Source organism: Tachypleus tridentatus, chromosome 3, assembly GCF_004210375.1.
Source record: "Tachypleus tridentatus isolate NWPU-2018 chromosome 3, ASM421037v1, whole genome shotgun sequence".
In the NCBI taxonomy this organism is placed as follows: domain Eukaryota; kingdom Metazoa; phylum Arthropoda; class Merostomata; order Xiphosura; family Limulidae; genus Tachypleus; species Tachypleus tridentatus.
Window position 1 is genome coordinate 71,346,056 of NC_134827.1, and position 17,418 is coordinate 71,363,473.

General features: G+C 33.7%; 1 protein-coding gene across 12 annotated transcripts in view; it reads left to right on the top strand.

Moving 5' to 3' along the window:
* Positions 1-4,470: 4,470 nt before the first annotated feature.
* The window catches only part of LOC143247134 (carboxypeptidase A5-like), a 38,640-nt gene continuing 25,692 nt past the window's right edge, over positions 4,471-17,418 (top strand). For 6 of the 12 annotated variants that reach the window (XM_076494709.1, XM_076494718.1, XM_076494714.1 and 3 more), the window contains exons 1-2: positions 4,471-4,597; positions 15,674-16,466. In XM_076494709.1, coding sequence (XP_076350824.1) covers positions 15,800-16,466 — 667 coding nt within the window. In that variant the 5' untranslated portion in view covers positions 4,471-4,597; positions 15,674-15,799. Of the gene's footprint in view, positions 4,598-8,815; positions 8,992-15,673; positions 16,467-17,418 lie in introns of all 12 variants that reach the window. The other 6 variants (XM_076494710.1, XM_076494719.1, XM_076494711.1 and 3 more) reach the window with 5 other exon arrangements.

Below are 17,418 nucleotides of genomic sequence, written 5' to 3' on the forward strand. Positions count from 1 at the left end.
GAATTCAAGGTAAAGAAAACCAGGTTCGATGAAAAGGCTACTTTGCCTGTTCTCGGCTTTGTACCCATCGACAAACCGATCCTCACAGCAGCGAAGTTGCGTACTTGATCGCAAAGCAGGGCAAACCACACACCATTGGTGAAGCACTCGTAAAATCAGGTGCGTTGAAGATGGCGAATATCATGCTGGAAAAAGCTGCTGAAAATACGTTATCCCAAATTCCTCTTTCAAATGACACCATCAGTAGCAGAATAGATGACACGAGTGATGACATCTTGACTCAAGTAGTTGCAGATCTGATTTCAAACCCAGCAAAATTCAGCCTTTAACTCGTCGAGACCACCGACATTTCCAATCTAAGTTAGCTTGTTGAATTCGTGCGCTATGTGAAGAAAGACGAGATAAAAGAAGATTTTTTATTTTGTAAGCCTCTTACAACAACAACTAAGGCAGCCGACGTGAAGAAACTCATGGATGACTTCTTCAGAGACAATGATCTTTCGTGGGATATGGTTTCTGCAGTTTGTTCGGACGGAGCTCCAGTCATGCTGGGATGAAACTCTGGTTTTGGTGCGCTGGTGAAAGCTGATGCACCACACATCATTGTAACACATTGTGTTCTGCACATGCATGCATTGACAACAAAAACCTTGCCATCAAAACTGGCAGAAGTATTAAAAATTGTAGTGGAATGTGTGAACTTTGTGCAAAATAGTGCCCTGAAGCACTGCATCTTCAAAGAGATGTGTAATGAAATGGGTTCTGAATTCGAGGTACTTCTGTACCATTCTAACGTTCGGTGGTTATCCAAGGGAAAGGTGCTGAATCGTGTTCTTGCCATGCGTGTGGAATTAGTCCTGTTTTTGCGAGAGCACCAACATTGTCATGCAGATTGCTTCGAAAAATTTGAGTTCATTTTCATTTTGGCGTACAATCATCTCAATCACCAGATGCAGGGCAGTGGAGTCAACATCATCGAAGCAGAAGAAAACCTGAAGGCTTTTAAAAAAAACACCATTTTGAAAATGACGAACAGAGAATAATAACTTCGCAAACTTTCCCCTGCTGGACGACTGTGCAAGTAAGATCGAAGATGTGTCTGAAATCGGAGACATTTCTGTACTCGGGGAACTGAAGCAAGCAATTGCCATATACTTAGATGAGCTCGCAAAGTCTCTCGACGGAGTCATATCCAGCATGGGTGAGACAGCCGTTCACGTTTAGTGTTGCAACAGCAGATGTGAATAATGAATACCTCGACGAAATCATTGAACTTCAGCAGACGCAGGTTCAACAGCAACTTTTCAGAACAACAACGCTCTCAACGTTTTGGTGTCACCAAATCGTAGCGTACCCTCTTATTGGTAAGAAAGCCATTGAGATACTCATATCATTTGTTACAACGTATCTTTGCGAGCAATCCTTTTCGAGGATGGTAGACATAAAAACGAAGAAAAGGAACAGCCTTTGTTGCGAAAATGATATGAGAGTGGCATTTGCCAAGGTGAAGCCGCGCATTTCTAAACTTGTCTCTGAAAGGCAACATCAAAAGTCTCATTGATTTGCAGTAAATATTCATTGAGTTATGTTTTTGTGTGAAATTCATGTTTTGTTGGTTTTATTTTATGAACACAGTAATATTGTGTGCAATTGATGCATGGTTCATTTTGTGCACTAATAAAATATCTACTTATGTTTTTAATTTGAAAAAATCATTTTTTTTTCCCAATTAAAGGGTTCAATGAATGCAAGTACAAAACTTCCTGTTAAGAACCACTGTGCTAGAGAGAGCTACTAATCGTGATGATGGAGTAATAATTGTAAAGGTTTTTGTGGTATATGAAGGTAAGAATGTTATAATATAAAAACAAATGAAGTACTTTATGAGTGATGAGTATTATGTAATCGCTTCAGACAAGACCAGTCGGTCAGTTCAGTGTCAGAAAAATTGTTCAGTAATAGGTGTTTCTATTCTGTTATTCAGTTATTCGGAGAAATATTTGTTTGTTTATCAAAACCAATTATATTAGACATAATTTTCGTAATGTTAATATATTGTATTTAAAGATAGGCTTACAATTAGTTACAGATTTTATGTTGAAAAGTTATTTATAAAATTAAAATTAGATATGAACATGGCTGTAACTGTTGTAAGCCGTATTTTTAATGATGTAATATGTATGTTTGTTACAGAAGCATGATGTCTGTTTGTTTCTCTTTTGAATTCAGCAGTGTAAGACTAGACGGAAGGCAATTAGTCATCACCACCCACCGCCAACTCTTGAGCTACTCTTTTACCAACGAATAGTGAGATTAATCGTACCTTTATAACGCCTCCACGGCTAAAAGGGCGAGGGTGTTTAGTGCGACAGGGATTTGAACCTGCGACCCTCGGATTACGAGGCGAACGCCTTAACCCACCTGGACATGGCAGACCATTAACCTTACTGACCTGTTTATAACTTCCATTCCCACAATTAATTTTTGGCAGTATTCTTGATAAAATTAAGTTATGACCTTTTACTTTAAATACCTTTATCAGACACTTGTACTTCCTAATTATCTCCTCTGACTTATTTTTCCTACACCATTAGCCTCCTAAATGCACCACAAAAACCGTATCTCTGCTAGCCCCTTTATTATATCTTCTTTTCTGTTATTTACAGTTAAGCCATAAAGTGTTTGTACCCGTGAATCGTGAATAATATTTTCCTTATAACATAAAAGGTATCACGATTAGGATAATGAAAGTATAGTATATTATAAATATTATACTAACACACGTCTACATAATTTTGTTCTGTAAATTGAATGACAAATAAACTATTTATAAACAAATAACCAAACATAGAAGGGCAGAAAGTGTTCGTGCGTCTACTTTAATGGTCAGTTGTGTAGCCTTTCAGGTGAATTACTTGGCACAATCTCTCCTCATAGCCTTCCATGATCGTTTGACAGTATTCGACTGGTATTTTCTTCCATTCTTCTTTATATAAGGCCTCCAAATCTTACAAGTTTTTCGGATGACGCTGATGAACCTTGGTCTTCAACTCATGCCAAAAGTTTTCAATTGGGTTGAGATCGGGTGACTGCGATGGCTACTCCAGAACGCTTATATGGTTCCTCTGCAACCAGGATTGCACATATTTCGATGTGTGCTTAGGGTCATTATCGTGTGGAAGATCCAACAACGCCCAAGCCGCAAGTTCCGAGCATCATTCTTGATTTAAGTGCCTAATTTATCAACGTACTCTTCTTTTTTCATGATTTCGTTGACGCGGTGAAGGCTGCCTACACCAAAAGAGCTGAAGGAACCCCGTAGCATAATCGAACCACCTCCGTGTTTAACTGTAGAGACGGTGTTCTTTGGAAGATTTCGTTTCCCCTTCTTACGGAAAATATTGCGAACATCATTGTGGCCGAAAAGCTCGATTTTAGTCTCGTCTGACCAAAGAATACTCTTTCAATAGGTAAAGGGTTTATCTACATGCTTTCTTGCATACCTCAATCGTGCTGCTAAATGAACAGTTTTTAAATATGAAGTTCTACGAGGACGGCATGCTTTGAACCCAGAAGAGCGTAACATGTTCGTAAATGTAGAGTTGCTTACTTCAACCCCAGTTTCCATTACCAGTGTCTGTATGTCATTATGTGTTAAACGAGGGTTCCTACTAACTTCTCTGAGAACTTTCTTCTTGGTTCTCTCTGGAATTTGGTGGGGCGTCCAGAACGAGGGAGGTTAGCAGTTGATCCTGTACGCTTAAACTTGGCAATTATGCTTTGAACAGTAGATTTCGGCACATTAAGTTGTGTAGCAATACCGGAAAGAGACACACGAGACTTGTATTTTACAATAATTCGTTTTTTTTTTAAATCACTGGACAGATGTTTCCTGTTTGCCATGATGACCAAGCAGATAATGAAGGAGACGGCGCTAAATGCCGAAAATAAATATTTTGCAGGCTAAATTCCGATAATTATGAATTCAGTGTCTAGTTTTGGAATGGTATATTGTAGTTTATTCGCCAAACTGATCAAAATGTTTACCGCAATGTTAGATTTTTCACACGTTCTGAAATGTACGAACACTTTCTGTTCCTCCTATTTTTGGTTATTTGTTTATAAACAGTTTATTTGTTGTTTAATTTACATAAAATTTGTGTAAATGTGTGTTAGTATAATATTTATAATACACTTTACGTCTATTAGCCTAATCGTGATACTATTTAAGTTATGAGCAGAAAACTACTCGGAACGTGTACGAACACTTCCTGTCGTAACTCTATGTATATATATATATATAATTTTCAATCTCATCCCATTATCATAGCTAAGTAGTCAATATATGTTATATCGTAATTTAATTATCTTGAATTGAAAATTATCTAAGTGGAATTTATCTCAGGCCAGGGTTTAATAAATAAATTATAAATAATAGTAGTATATGAAAATACAATCTTCTCAAATGTTAGTTACATTAAGGGGGCGTAGTATTGGACGATGTATGTTGTGCTCGTAAACTAAGAAGTAAGACTAAGGGGAAAAGATGTTTCTGAATCAGGAATATAAAATATTTTTCATTCTAATTCACAGTTTGGTATGTTCCACATTATAGTACCTCATAATTTAGTATCAGCTCTGTTTAAGTGTGTTGTTTTTAGTAATAATACTGCTGTTGTATTTTGAAACTATGACTCTATCGCATTGACGCGGAAGCTATCGTATGGCTTAGGTTTGGTCCAAAAATTTCACGAACAGGAATGCTGTTTTAAGAATTGTTTACAATTTTTCTAAAGGAGCTTGTTAAATGATAGCTCTAAACGACCAAATATTGTTGTTTTTATGGGCTATGTTTATAACATTGTTTACAAAGCGTACTGTAATTAGTTTTTTTTTGGTAAATAACAGTAAGCAATGGCTTAAGCACTAGTCCTTGAGTCAGTTCACTAGTACTTCAGTAATAGTAGTAGTATTGTTAATAACAAAGAATCATTTTAAGTTTTCATTCGTAAATCCAAATATCCCATAATCAAGTTAACTTGTCTTTTCCCTAGCTCCTGCTGATGTGATTTTTCATCTTAATCATTTGGCCTCTTTCTAAACAAAATGAAAAATTTCAGAAAATCATTAGCTTACATTTTATTAAACTGTTATGAAGTGTCATCCTTTTCTACTGCTGACATAAGCCAAATATTGTACTAGAGAAATAAAACTGTTGTAATTTTAGACTAGCCTCTGTTTTCCAAATCTTAAATGCAGTTTCTGATTTTGTTGTTTTCAAAATTTCTCAAATTGATAAAGAAATAAGAAGCCTATATCTTATTGATTCCTTGAATAATTTTAGCATATAATTTAATGAAAATGGGAAACTTCTGATCTACTGAGGCTATCACATCCACTAAACTGGATAAAACTTTAAAAAAGAAACCAGTCCTTATAATTGAAATATTTATCAAACCTTGTAAAGTGGTAAATTTACTGTATCCCCTATATCTGCAAATAACTCATTTCACAGGTAAACTACCCTGTTAGAAACCTAAAACTGTTTTAATTGAAGATGATTTCTGTCATTTCCAAATTTATAATTTTGTCCTGTCGTCTTAGTATTCTCACCACCAAGTGAAAACAAAAATTCAGTAATCTTAATTCCATTGACAATCTTAAATACCTTAGTCAAATCACCTTTATTTCTTCAGAGGTCTTAACCTGTTCTTGTATAACCTTTTCATTTCAGATAGCATCCTAGTAGCCCTACTGTTATCAAACAATTCAAAGTTCTTCATAAGTAAGCAAGACTGGACAAAATATTCTAAATGTAGCTTAACTAGTAACCTGTATGAGGAAATTATGTAACTTTTAGGCTTGTATTCAGTATTTCTATAGATCTTACATTTTGTTTGCTGTACCACTAGCAACAGCATTGTTAAAGTTATTCTCATTAACATTATACTCTTCATTCAGATTATGGTAACAAATATGCAGTATTTAGCATTATTTACTATTAATAGCCATGTACAATTTATTCACCAAATAATCTAAATCCTTTTGTAAAGCAGCAACATATTCCTTATAGCTAGTAAAACCTGATAGCTCAGTATGATAAGCAGAATTTGAGTATTTTATTGACTATTTCATCATCTATGCCATTGATGTTATTTAAAAAGATCACTTAGTTATTAACACAAGCAAATGTAGGTTAAGTAATCTTAACTTGCCCCAACAACATAACCATTCCATCCCTGGAACCATTCTTGCAGCTGTTCTGGAACAACTTTCCAATCAAAATCAATATCCTTGCTTAGGCTATATACGATACACCAGTTGAAGTGTAAATAGTTACTTGTGTTGGAAAAATGTATTGCATCATTCAATTTTTTTTATTTTTTTTTATACAATCATCATCTGTTCTGAAGCCCCAATACATATATGTAGGTACAAATTTGTTTCACATCAGACTGTTTTATTATTACATTATACCTTTGTAGGATGTTTGGATATTGTATCAACCATTTTGTGACAATAAATATAGGTTCTTGCTGAGAGTAAGTTTATTAGCCTCTCTCTGCAATGTGCATTTGATGCTACTATGGCCAAGGGATGCAAATCAATTCCATCAAAAAAAGCAGTAATTTCTTGGAACATGAGAGATTAATATAAGAATTAAATTTAACCAGTCTACTGTGAGCCACTGTGTGCAGATATAAAGAAACTGACGATGTGAAGTTGTGGAAGGGGTAAGAATAAACTTCCACAGCAGCTGACAATCATATTTTGAAATGCATGAGCCTACAGAAATATCAACTGTTCCCCACAGATCTCAAAAGAGCATGCCACGAAGCTTAAGGTGCCTCTGTCACTAAATGCACTGTTTATTCTTACCTGTGTTCATCTGGTCTTTCAGCAAGATGGCCAAGAAATCCCTCACCAACAAGATGACATTCATCTGAACTAAAAGGAATGCTGGCTTAATTGAAGTAGTAATGTGGAACAAAGTGACTTTAGATGAATCAAAGTTTGATCTGTATGGGACTGATGAGAAACACTATGACATTGATGTGAAGAGAAATTTCAGTCAGAGTGTTCCAAATGATCAAATGATATGGAGATGCATCTTTAGCCATATTGTGGGATACCTGCATTTTGTGAAAAGCACTGTCAGTGCTTACAGATGCATTGAGATCCACAAGTCTGTATAATCCCACAGGGCTAAAAAAATAGTTGGTAATATTCATGCAGTAGATGGGAAATAAGAAACAAATTTAACTTTTTGTGTATTTAAAATACTTTTTTTTTATTTCACTGCTTCAGATGAAAGGTTATCTTTAAAGGGAGAGCGACAAGACACTATGTTGACCAGACAGTAGGTTAGGTTTCAACTGATGGAAAGGTAATGCAACAGAAGAAACCAAGAAACATCTTGGAACTTCAGAAAACCCTAATCCTCTTGTGGCATCAAGAACTTGCCCCTGTCTACATTCAGCCCCTCATACATTCTGTGGCCCACCAATGTCAAGCAATTATCAAGGCCAGAGGGAGAACAATCAAATATTAAATCACTCTTTAGAAATTACATTACTGGCATTATCTTTAACTGTGGATTTTCCTTTATTGTTTGGTGTAATAAGTTTTTATGTTAATTTGTTAATTAAGATGCATGTCTGTGTTTAGATGGCTGAAATATGAGTCAGCTTACACCAAACAATGTTTATGACACTTTCACAATGCACAATCTCATATAAAATGACAAGAATTGAGGAAAAACAGGTGATACAATATTTTTTTTCCACTATACAACTAAGTAGGTTTCCACGTATATTAAACATGGCCCAAATCATAACTTGTACTTGTTACAGTTAAATATCATTTTCAGAGTATTTGTTTAACTGTTCTGTTGTTCTAAGTTGTTTTGTAATACCTTGCATCATCAGGTGGTAAAACACGAAAACATAATTTTAACAAAATTGACCCTACATGACTCTAAATGTGGTACTGCAACTTTGTTTATAACTAATGCAAGACTAGTTGGCTTTTGGAACAGTTTGCAATAAGGTATGATACAAGATGTAAAAATTGAAGAGTTTTTAAAGAGGTTGAATGATTATTTTGAAGTTTAGGTTTGTACATAGAAAAAAAAAAAGGGGTTTCTATATGTTGCTTGTAGCAGGCTGATAGTAAAAGATGAAAAACTAATATGGGCCTCATAATTATCAAATTGATTGATTTTATCTGTAAAGATATATAGTAAAACCTATCTAAGCTGGAAACTGCATAGATAGGTGGAAACCTGTACAAGTTGGAAATATCAAACTTTTGCAGCATTATCTTAAGATTTCTCTTATAAAAGGCCCTCTGTATGGTAGAACCTGCATAACGCGGACAGAAAACTATCTTTCATCTACCTCATCTATTAACAAGTAGGATTAGAACATGAGTAAGGTGGAGAAAAATGATTTTGATTAACTATTAGTTTCTCATTTAATTAATAATTTCTTTAAATATTAATAAATTCTTGTTTAATTAAAATTTGTTTAAATATTAATAAATTCTCAGACATTTTATTACAGTAAGTATTGGTTAAATATATTCTGTTTTTTTTTTGCCATCATTACTTTTGTAGTTAAATTAGATTCATGAATTGGAGAAATATATTTGTCTTTTAAGTGCAAAATTCTACTCTTTAAATAATTTTCACAAAAAAAATAAATTCCTATCTTTCTTAATTTTAAAATTTAGGGAAAGCTTAATACCCTCATTTTAAAAAAGAGCTACTGAATACCCTCATTTGTTTAGAAGTTGTTTGTTATGACAATTCTAGTGAAATCCAAACTCTGATTGTGAAGATTGATACCGATGATTCTGTGCATGTGGAAAGTTGTGTGAACGTTGACAAGAATGTTTTAACAGAAACTGATGAAACTGATTTAAAATCTATAATAGATTTGCAAGATGGTAACAGTGTGAGAGATTCAGAACATGAACAGAATGGAAAAGGTAGTGAGTTATATTAATGCTATCAAATTGTATGTAAAAATGTAGAAGAAAAATGAATTTCATGGAAAGGATGTAGAATTGGAGTCCTCTTTTAACCACATGAGAAAGCTCATTAAAAATGAAACAGTTGAAATTGGATACTTTCTTCAAATAAATTTGATTAAGATTTTGTGTACTTATGCGTATTTTTTTTCTTATTCTAATGAATATAGCATAAACAGTATAATAACTTTATTCACAAACTTCTCATTTCCCTTGAGTTAAGCAAGTATAATATTCCACTCAAAAATTATATATAATTAAGGAAATGCATGTTCACTGTCTGAGCCAGATATTTTACTTGGTTCCATACAATTCTGCCTTGGACAGGTTTTACTGTACATACTAATTGTTATTACAAGGATAAATTTAATATTCATGTCTGAATAAAATTTATGAAGCTTTTAGTAAATATAGGAAGTTTGTTGTAAAAAAAAATCAGATTTTTTAATTAAGTATTTTCTAAATTTATTAATGAATCAGTCTAAGTGAAAGGGGAATTTAGTGCTAAGAATAAAAATCCTTTCCATGTTAATGTGGGTGTAATCTTTCAAATAACTCTCAACCTTGTGAAATGTTGGACATTTTGTTTTTCTGAAGTTTAGTTAGCCTAAGCTTATAACTTTCTAATTTTTACATTTTACTTAATTTAGTTGCAAAATGTATAAAAATTCATAAAATATGTATGTGAAAACAAGGATTTTAGACTCATTGAATACTTGAGTTCTTTCATACACTGGTAAACATTCTTAGATGTTCTTCAGTGAGCATCACAAAGCCTAAATTTTGGGTATCTAAAAAAGAATTAATGTAATTTTTAAATATGCATTTCATAATATGAGAAATATGTACACAATCAGAATAGAATGTTCCATAACTATTGTAATGTATCTAGCTTTCTCAATAAGCTTTTAATAGGTTAAAAAAATTCATTTAGTATTCAAAACACCAAAATGTGATCACTATATATTAAGCAGTACTACTGTCTGATGTTTTATGGATTGAAAACTATAAACATTGACATGTAAGGTTACGTAGAGGAGAATCTTTCTGTTAGTTATAAACATGTCCATACCATACTCACTCATTGGCTATCATGAGTAACCTTCTTACCCTACTTATCCTTTATTGCATAACATAAAGTTTTAGAGTCTTACATTTAAAATTTTTATTAAACTATATTTTGTTAATGTTATACCAATTAGAATAGCATAAAAACTTAGCTAATAATCTATAGTTTAATAGTATACAAGTTTTAAATTCTTAATTTACAATGCAATATTTTAAAAACCTTGCAATTCCCTTAGTATGACACATTTGTCTGGGCATCTTCTCTGTTTTATCCACCATCCCTACAAAAAATATAAAATTAAAATGTAAATTACTCACTATAAAATTGTTACTGCCCAGAAAGACCACAGTTCTCATAGCTTTCAATTTTGTTTGGTTACAAAGCTGTTGAATAGAATATCAGACTTCTCCTGCCACAGCCACCTTTAGCATCCTCTCTTTTCAGATTTGGTAATATTTTTCTCATGTTTGATTCTATGTTATCTCTGGCCAATATAAAAAATCAAGGTTTCATCTCTCAAATGACATATCATACTACATTATATCTGATGCAGTACTTCTCACTGCTCACAAAATTAGCTATTCTTGTTCAATGTAAACTTCTTTTTTTAAGCATGACACAAACCTGCCTCCCCTATTGGAATTGAGTGATTCTAATGTGTGTATCATGTAAATCATCACGTATCACCTCCCTACCAATTTGAGCATAGTATACTCACAAGACTCCCTTTATGTGTCTCTACCAAACTATCACTTACTGATTGATTACATTTGAGTTTGGGCCTGCTCGTTTGTTTTTTTAGTGTTGCATGTTCAACTTTGATTTCCTCACAAAGTGGCTGTTTTGCAACTTAATTTTATTTTTTCAACCAGATTCTTATATTCCAATTTATTAATCAGTTCAAGTTGCTTTGTTTCTACACTTATGTTTAGTGAAACCTTTTTCTGCAGTGAATTCTAAACTTATCACTTCAGGAGTTACACTAGAAAATAGAGTTTTTTCATGGGCTTCAACTGCAGGCAACTCAATGGTTTTATCTGCTTTTATATGTTGGGAGATCAAATGTTAGAGTTAAATCTTTATCCCTAGTCTTCTCCAATGCTGCTACTGAAACTGCTGAGCCTTTGATGACTGACAAAGATTTTAATCATCTTTTTTCACCTCCTGAGTTTACTAATCATTCCCTTACCCAATCTGATGAGTCTCCTTTGCCTATTTCAGTCTCAATGGATTTTATGTCTCAGGTTTATAGTGTTTCCTGTAATAAGGATGAAACATCTTTCCAGTCCTTTGTATTTTCTCCTTCCCATAATATTCTTGTTCTTGTTGATATTTGGCTTTGCAGATACAAGAGGGGATTAGCATGTTCTGCCCCTGAGGGCATTGATTATTTTGACATTTCCTAAAATTGTGCTGTTTATTCTCTTTTAAGTCAGCAGGTGTTAGATTACTTTTACTTATTTTGGTTGCAGCTCTTGATATGTCCAATATTCATTCTTGCTTCTTACCCTTACAATCTTCTTATAGTGTTTTTTTTTTTTTGCATACACATCCCTCTGAGGCTCTCCACAGGAATTTTCTGAGATTTTTGGCAATATCTTTATTCTTTTCTTTTTTGCTTCAACCAGCATGTCATCCTTGGCTTTGACATTTATTATGTGGTTTCTTGTTGTTGAGACCTTATGAGTTGTGTTGCCATGTTGTCTCAGGCCCATTTACCTCTGACTTTTCTCAGGGATTTACATATGGCCTCAAGTCTGGGATGTCTTATGTTAATACTGCTCTGGATGTTATCAAGCCTCAATTGACATCAGTCCTCCAATATTCCACCTTTCCACATGGTTTCTATCAGAGTATCCTATGCTTCCAATTTCCATTTTTTTCCCTCGCCTGCCATTTTGTCATTTCCTTCCCTCTTTCTGAAGCTTCTATGATCTCCTAGCATTTGTCAGAAAAAGTTTGGGCATTGCTCTTGCAGTGGACAACTGTATCTGTTCCATATACCTCGTGGGGTTTTGCTACCATCTTTTTCTGAAAGAAACCCAGGGTTTGGCAGCTAATAATTTTTTTTATTTTGCCTCACTATCCCATTCACTATGGAGTTTTTTTCACCCTGAGATAGATATGTTCTTGTTGGTTGTGGATGATTCCAAGGCAAATTTACCTACATATACAGCTATCACCTGAGTCTCATCCTTATTTTTGGTTTATCCATCTTGGAGTGATATGACAATTTTGGGCTCTTCCCTTTGGACTTGCCTCAGTACATTACATGTTTGGAATAATTATCTTGGATTTTATTTGGCATTTCTATGCTCAAAGATTGCAATTTCATTTTTACATGGATGGGTGGCTTCTTTTGGCTCATTCCTCACAGGAATTAACCAATCTTACTCAAAATTTTTGTGATACCTGGGGTGGGCTGGTATTCTAGACTTTCCTCGGAACTACCCAACATCTTTTCAGTTTGGGAGTCCATTTTGATATGAATATTAAACGAGAACTACCTTCTCCTTTTTGGTTCCATCACTTACTACTCAAATGTTGTTTTTTGTGGATTTGGTCTTCTGTAACATCACTGGTCTCTCTTGGTTGTACCCATATGAGATCTCTTCACTGGGCATTTCATAAACGAATCTTGATCAGAATCCTCTTTCCATCTCGAATCCCTTCCTCCTTCTATGCATGACAATCTATACTAATGGTTGAACTAAGTCAATATGTCAGTTGGTATGTCACTTTCACACATCTGGGCCATTTTGATTGGGTTTCACAAAAAAAATGACTATAACCATTCAGTTAAAAATAGGATGATGGTGTTCTGCTGATGTACAGGAGACATAGCATTTTGAGAAGTTGAGCTATTACCTAGCTGAACAATGTGACCTCATAATACTGTTTACACAACCACTGGAATTGAGCTGTCAAAAATGCAGTTCACACATTTGATGGGGACCTCTCATGCTGCCACTGCATCAGTGTTGGTACCTTATAGCTGGTGTTAGATTGAGAGTGAACCAGTCAGCTTGAGTTCTCACACAAGTCTTGGGTTGTCTGTCTTCCTCCTTCAACTTCCTCTGTCTGTGTTTTGGGCCACAGTGATGGTAAGTGGAGTTGTTCTGATTCCATTTTTGGCTATTCCTCATTCTGTCTTCTTATGGGGATGTTATTTTCATTTGGAAAATTTCTATCTATTTAACAGTTGGGAGATTTGATTGCATGCAATAGACATTTCAATACCTGATGTCAAGTTCCTGAATTGATAGATCAGAGCTAATCCTTGAGTATTCCCCAGTTCTTGAGTTTGAGATGAAGATATCCTCATCCTGTCCTTGTGCAGATGTCAGTACCCTCTTAGGAGGTTTTGGATGCAGTTGACTTACCAAGTACATTACACTGTGAATTAACCACTTTAAATCCAGAGACTCATCCTTGTTTACTCATATTTCTCATTGTGGGATTGAATTACAATATATTTCTCTTATTAGGATCACTTCCCCACCACATTCTCTCCTTCTTGGATGTGCTTCTTTCTTTTTCTGCCCTGGTGTCTTAAACATACCACACATAAGCAAAGTACATACCTTATGGGAAATGGTGTGGTTCCCCTTTTGAGATCTTCCAATCTGACTTTCTAAGTTATGGAGATATCCTTTGGATGCTGTGGGGGGGGGGGGTTGCTCATCTCTCACACTTGTCTCTCCTTTTAATCAATGTGTAGTTCTAGCTAGTCTTGTGAGGGAGGGAAGTACCATAAAAGAAGTTATATTTTTCTTATATTGAAAATGTATTTCCTAAAGGTACTTCTCACTTTTCCTCCCAAAATTCTTCCTATGCTTTTATCTTCTGCCAAACTTTAAAATTAGTGTTTAGGACAGGTGCATAAGGGGGGATTACATGCATCATGTGATTATAGTGGTGGAGAGATAATGTGTGATCATTTGAATGAGAGACACATTGGAATCTCTTAGTTCCAATAATGGGGAGCATAAGGCTTGTGATGTGCATAAAGAAAAAGGTTTGCATGTAGAGGACAACACTGAATGAGAATAGCTAATCTTGTGATGACAAGAAACACTTGAACTAAAAATGTATTCTCAAGATGGCTAATATGGGTCTTAAAACTTTAATTAAAATAAAGTACAGAACAATATTTTGATCTTCTTAGCTAATCATCTCTCCTCTTCCAGTGCATCTTTTCTTGCCTATGTTCAAGTGATGAATGAATAGTCAGTATAGATGGTGTAAATTGCGCTGCGGGGATGTGTTGCATTCTGATTGATGGAAGGTTGTCACATTTTAAGCAACATTGTAACAGTATCACTTGAAATCATGTGAGTTTAGATAGGAGCCTTATTGATAAGCAAAATATTAGCATATAGAGGGCAACACAGAATCAGGAAAGTTATATGACAGAGGAAATTATAATTTGTCAGAAAAACATTTTCAGTGTTGGACAATGTTAGAAAATTCTGAATTAGAGAAATTGGAAACCATACACATTGTGACCCAGGAAAAATAAATACTGAGAATGTGTATTTAAGTATTTTGTTTTGAAATTAAAAAAGTAACTTAATACACAAACACTACAAGGGTTTGTAGCCAATATGACTGACTAATGGCTTCTGTCTCTGCTAAATTTGAGACAGTAATTTGAATGTGTTTGTGTGTGTGTGTGTATGCACATACACCAGTAATTTGTTTGAAGCAAGAGATATTTGGAGCTTATCAAACAATATATTAGAGTATAACATTTTGATATTATTCAAAAAAAGCCTTTAAATAATGAATAGGATCATTCTTTGTAAATTCTTTTTAATACTTATAAAACAAGATTGTACACATGGCTAGGAAAGTTGATTAAATTATTACTTTTAAGACTTTGTTACTATAATGTCATGTAGATGTACATCATACTGTTATGCTCTCTGATCAACTTTATGTAACTATTGTATGTTTTTTGTACAACTTTCAATGATGAAAAATTTAAGACTGTCATGAAACCAGTGCCCTATGGTTCAACTTTATGGAACTATGACATCATGCATAAGGATGCTCTTTTTGTCTGTTGTTTGTTTTAGCAACATGCTCTCTAGTGGCACTTAGTAGAACTATGACATCATTTTCTCTGGTATTTGTGACGTATTTGTCTCTACCCCTCTCTCATTGTGTGAGGTTGACATGTATCACCCTGTGGCAGGACGCTTGACAACTGCTGCTCAAACTACTGAATAGAATAATTTTTCCCTTATGAAAAATGAAAGTTGCATTTTTTGCTGTGGTATTTGTTTTAGATGTTTTAGTTAATATCAAGAAATATGAATGAATTTTATGCCCGTTTAGATAATAAAGGCTTGAAATAGTCTTTTACAGATAGTATAGTGGTTTGTTTCTGATTATTAGATCATGAAATCAGTTGTACTTGATTTTTCAATAGTTGGTTGGTTTTAAACTTTTAAGATGAAAGTCACAGCAGAAACCATAGTATGATTGTTATTATTGTATTTTATATTTCAAATTATTGATTTAAAATTATAGTGACTGTTATTACTATTACCTTTAATTTTTCAGTTTCTTCACTTTATAGTCTTGCATACAGTCCTGGAAGATGGAATGAATAATGTGAAGATCTTGAAGTTTGGAGGTTTATTAGAGTCCTGTTTGTTGTACTGAATTAAATTACGGTGGAAGTTAATAATGGCAGATTTTTTAAGAACTTTTATATTAAATTATAAATTTGATGAAAAATGTATGTTATTTGTAATGATGTGTTTTAGTTGGGCAATAGGCATCAGCAATACTGCTCTGAGGAACGAAAAGTACCTGCCAGATTATAATGTTTATCATAACCTTTCTAAGATATACTCTGAAATATCAGATATAGTTGAAAGAAACCCATCTTACATGCAGCTTGATAATACTTATGTCTCTAGACATGGACGCTCTCAACTTTTGCTACACATTGCCAATTTCTCAGACAGTCATGAACCTACTGAAAACGGACAACCTCGGTGGACACCATCCAAAGTGAGAATTCTCTTTTCCTTTGGAGAACATGCTAGAGAATATTTTCCCATTGAAAGCCTTTTTCACCTTCTCAGAAATTTAAGTCAGGGACTTCATTCTGTTATTGACTCTCCAGAAGAGCTGTTCAGCAGAAAGATGCTTTCCAAAGTAGATTTGTTCATCATTGTCTTGTTAAACCCTGATGGTAGAGAATATATTGAAAAAAGCCATAATTACTGTTGGAGAGGAACAAGCACAGGAGTAGATGTGAATCGAAACTTCAACTGGAACTACGGAGGAGAAGGGAGTTCTTCAGAAACTGGATCTGAGGAATTGAGGGGACCACAGCCATTTTCTGGTATGATTCTTGGCCTTTTGTTGTTATAGAAGTATACATGTGTTAATATTTATCTCATAAGTCTAAATTTTTCTTTAACTGTCTGTTCTTAACTTCATCTTAAAACTTAAATAATGGTTAAGAATTGTTGTATCTTTACAATTTACAGAGATACTTTTGTCTTAAGGATAGTATTTAAAATCATAGATTTTCATATAATTAGAAAGCTGTTCATATTTATAAATATGGATATATTTCTAATTATATCTAAATTTCAACATCATGTACTGCAAGTCATGAGGTTATTTTTACTATGAAAATAAAATTTAATTTTTTATCAGAGGTGGTACTTTTTCACAGTTACATGTACATAAATGTAGAAAGTTACTTGCTGTGAAAAATAAAGGTAATGTAAATAAGAAAATTTATTGAATAAATTTTCTATGTACCTGTTTTATAGTTCCTTGATACTGAAGTTTTTTGCAGTTTTTCAAATCCCTACTCATTATTTGATATCTCCATTGTGATTGTTATGTATTCAGTTTTTGTTTTCTTGAAAAAATTACATGAACAAAGTAAATTAGATATTACATTCATATGAACTAGTTTGATGTTGATACTGTACAAAGATAAGTATACCTGTACTTTATTTTAATTAAAGTGCTAATATACCAACTGTCTTAAGAATACAGAGATAAATATATTCATATAAGTTTATAATTTTCTTATTTATTTTAATGTTGAAAACAAGGTTTAGGGGATGACTAATAATTGTTAATGTGACAAGCTTCATTGATTTGTAGTAGTCAAATGAAGATCTGTGTTAGTAGTAAAAGATCTCTGCTAGAGTAGGATGAAACTCTATGCTATTTTAAATGAATATCTGTGTTTTTTTATTAGAAGCTGGTATTTTGCATACACGTTAAGTATATGTTGAATCTAATTCTTTGGTATTACTTAAATTCCATATTCA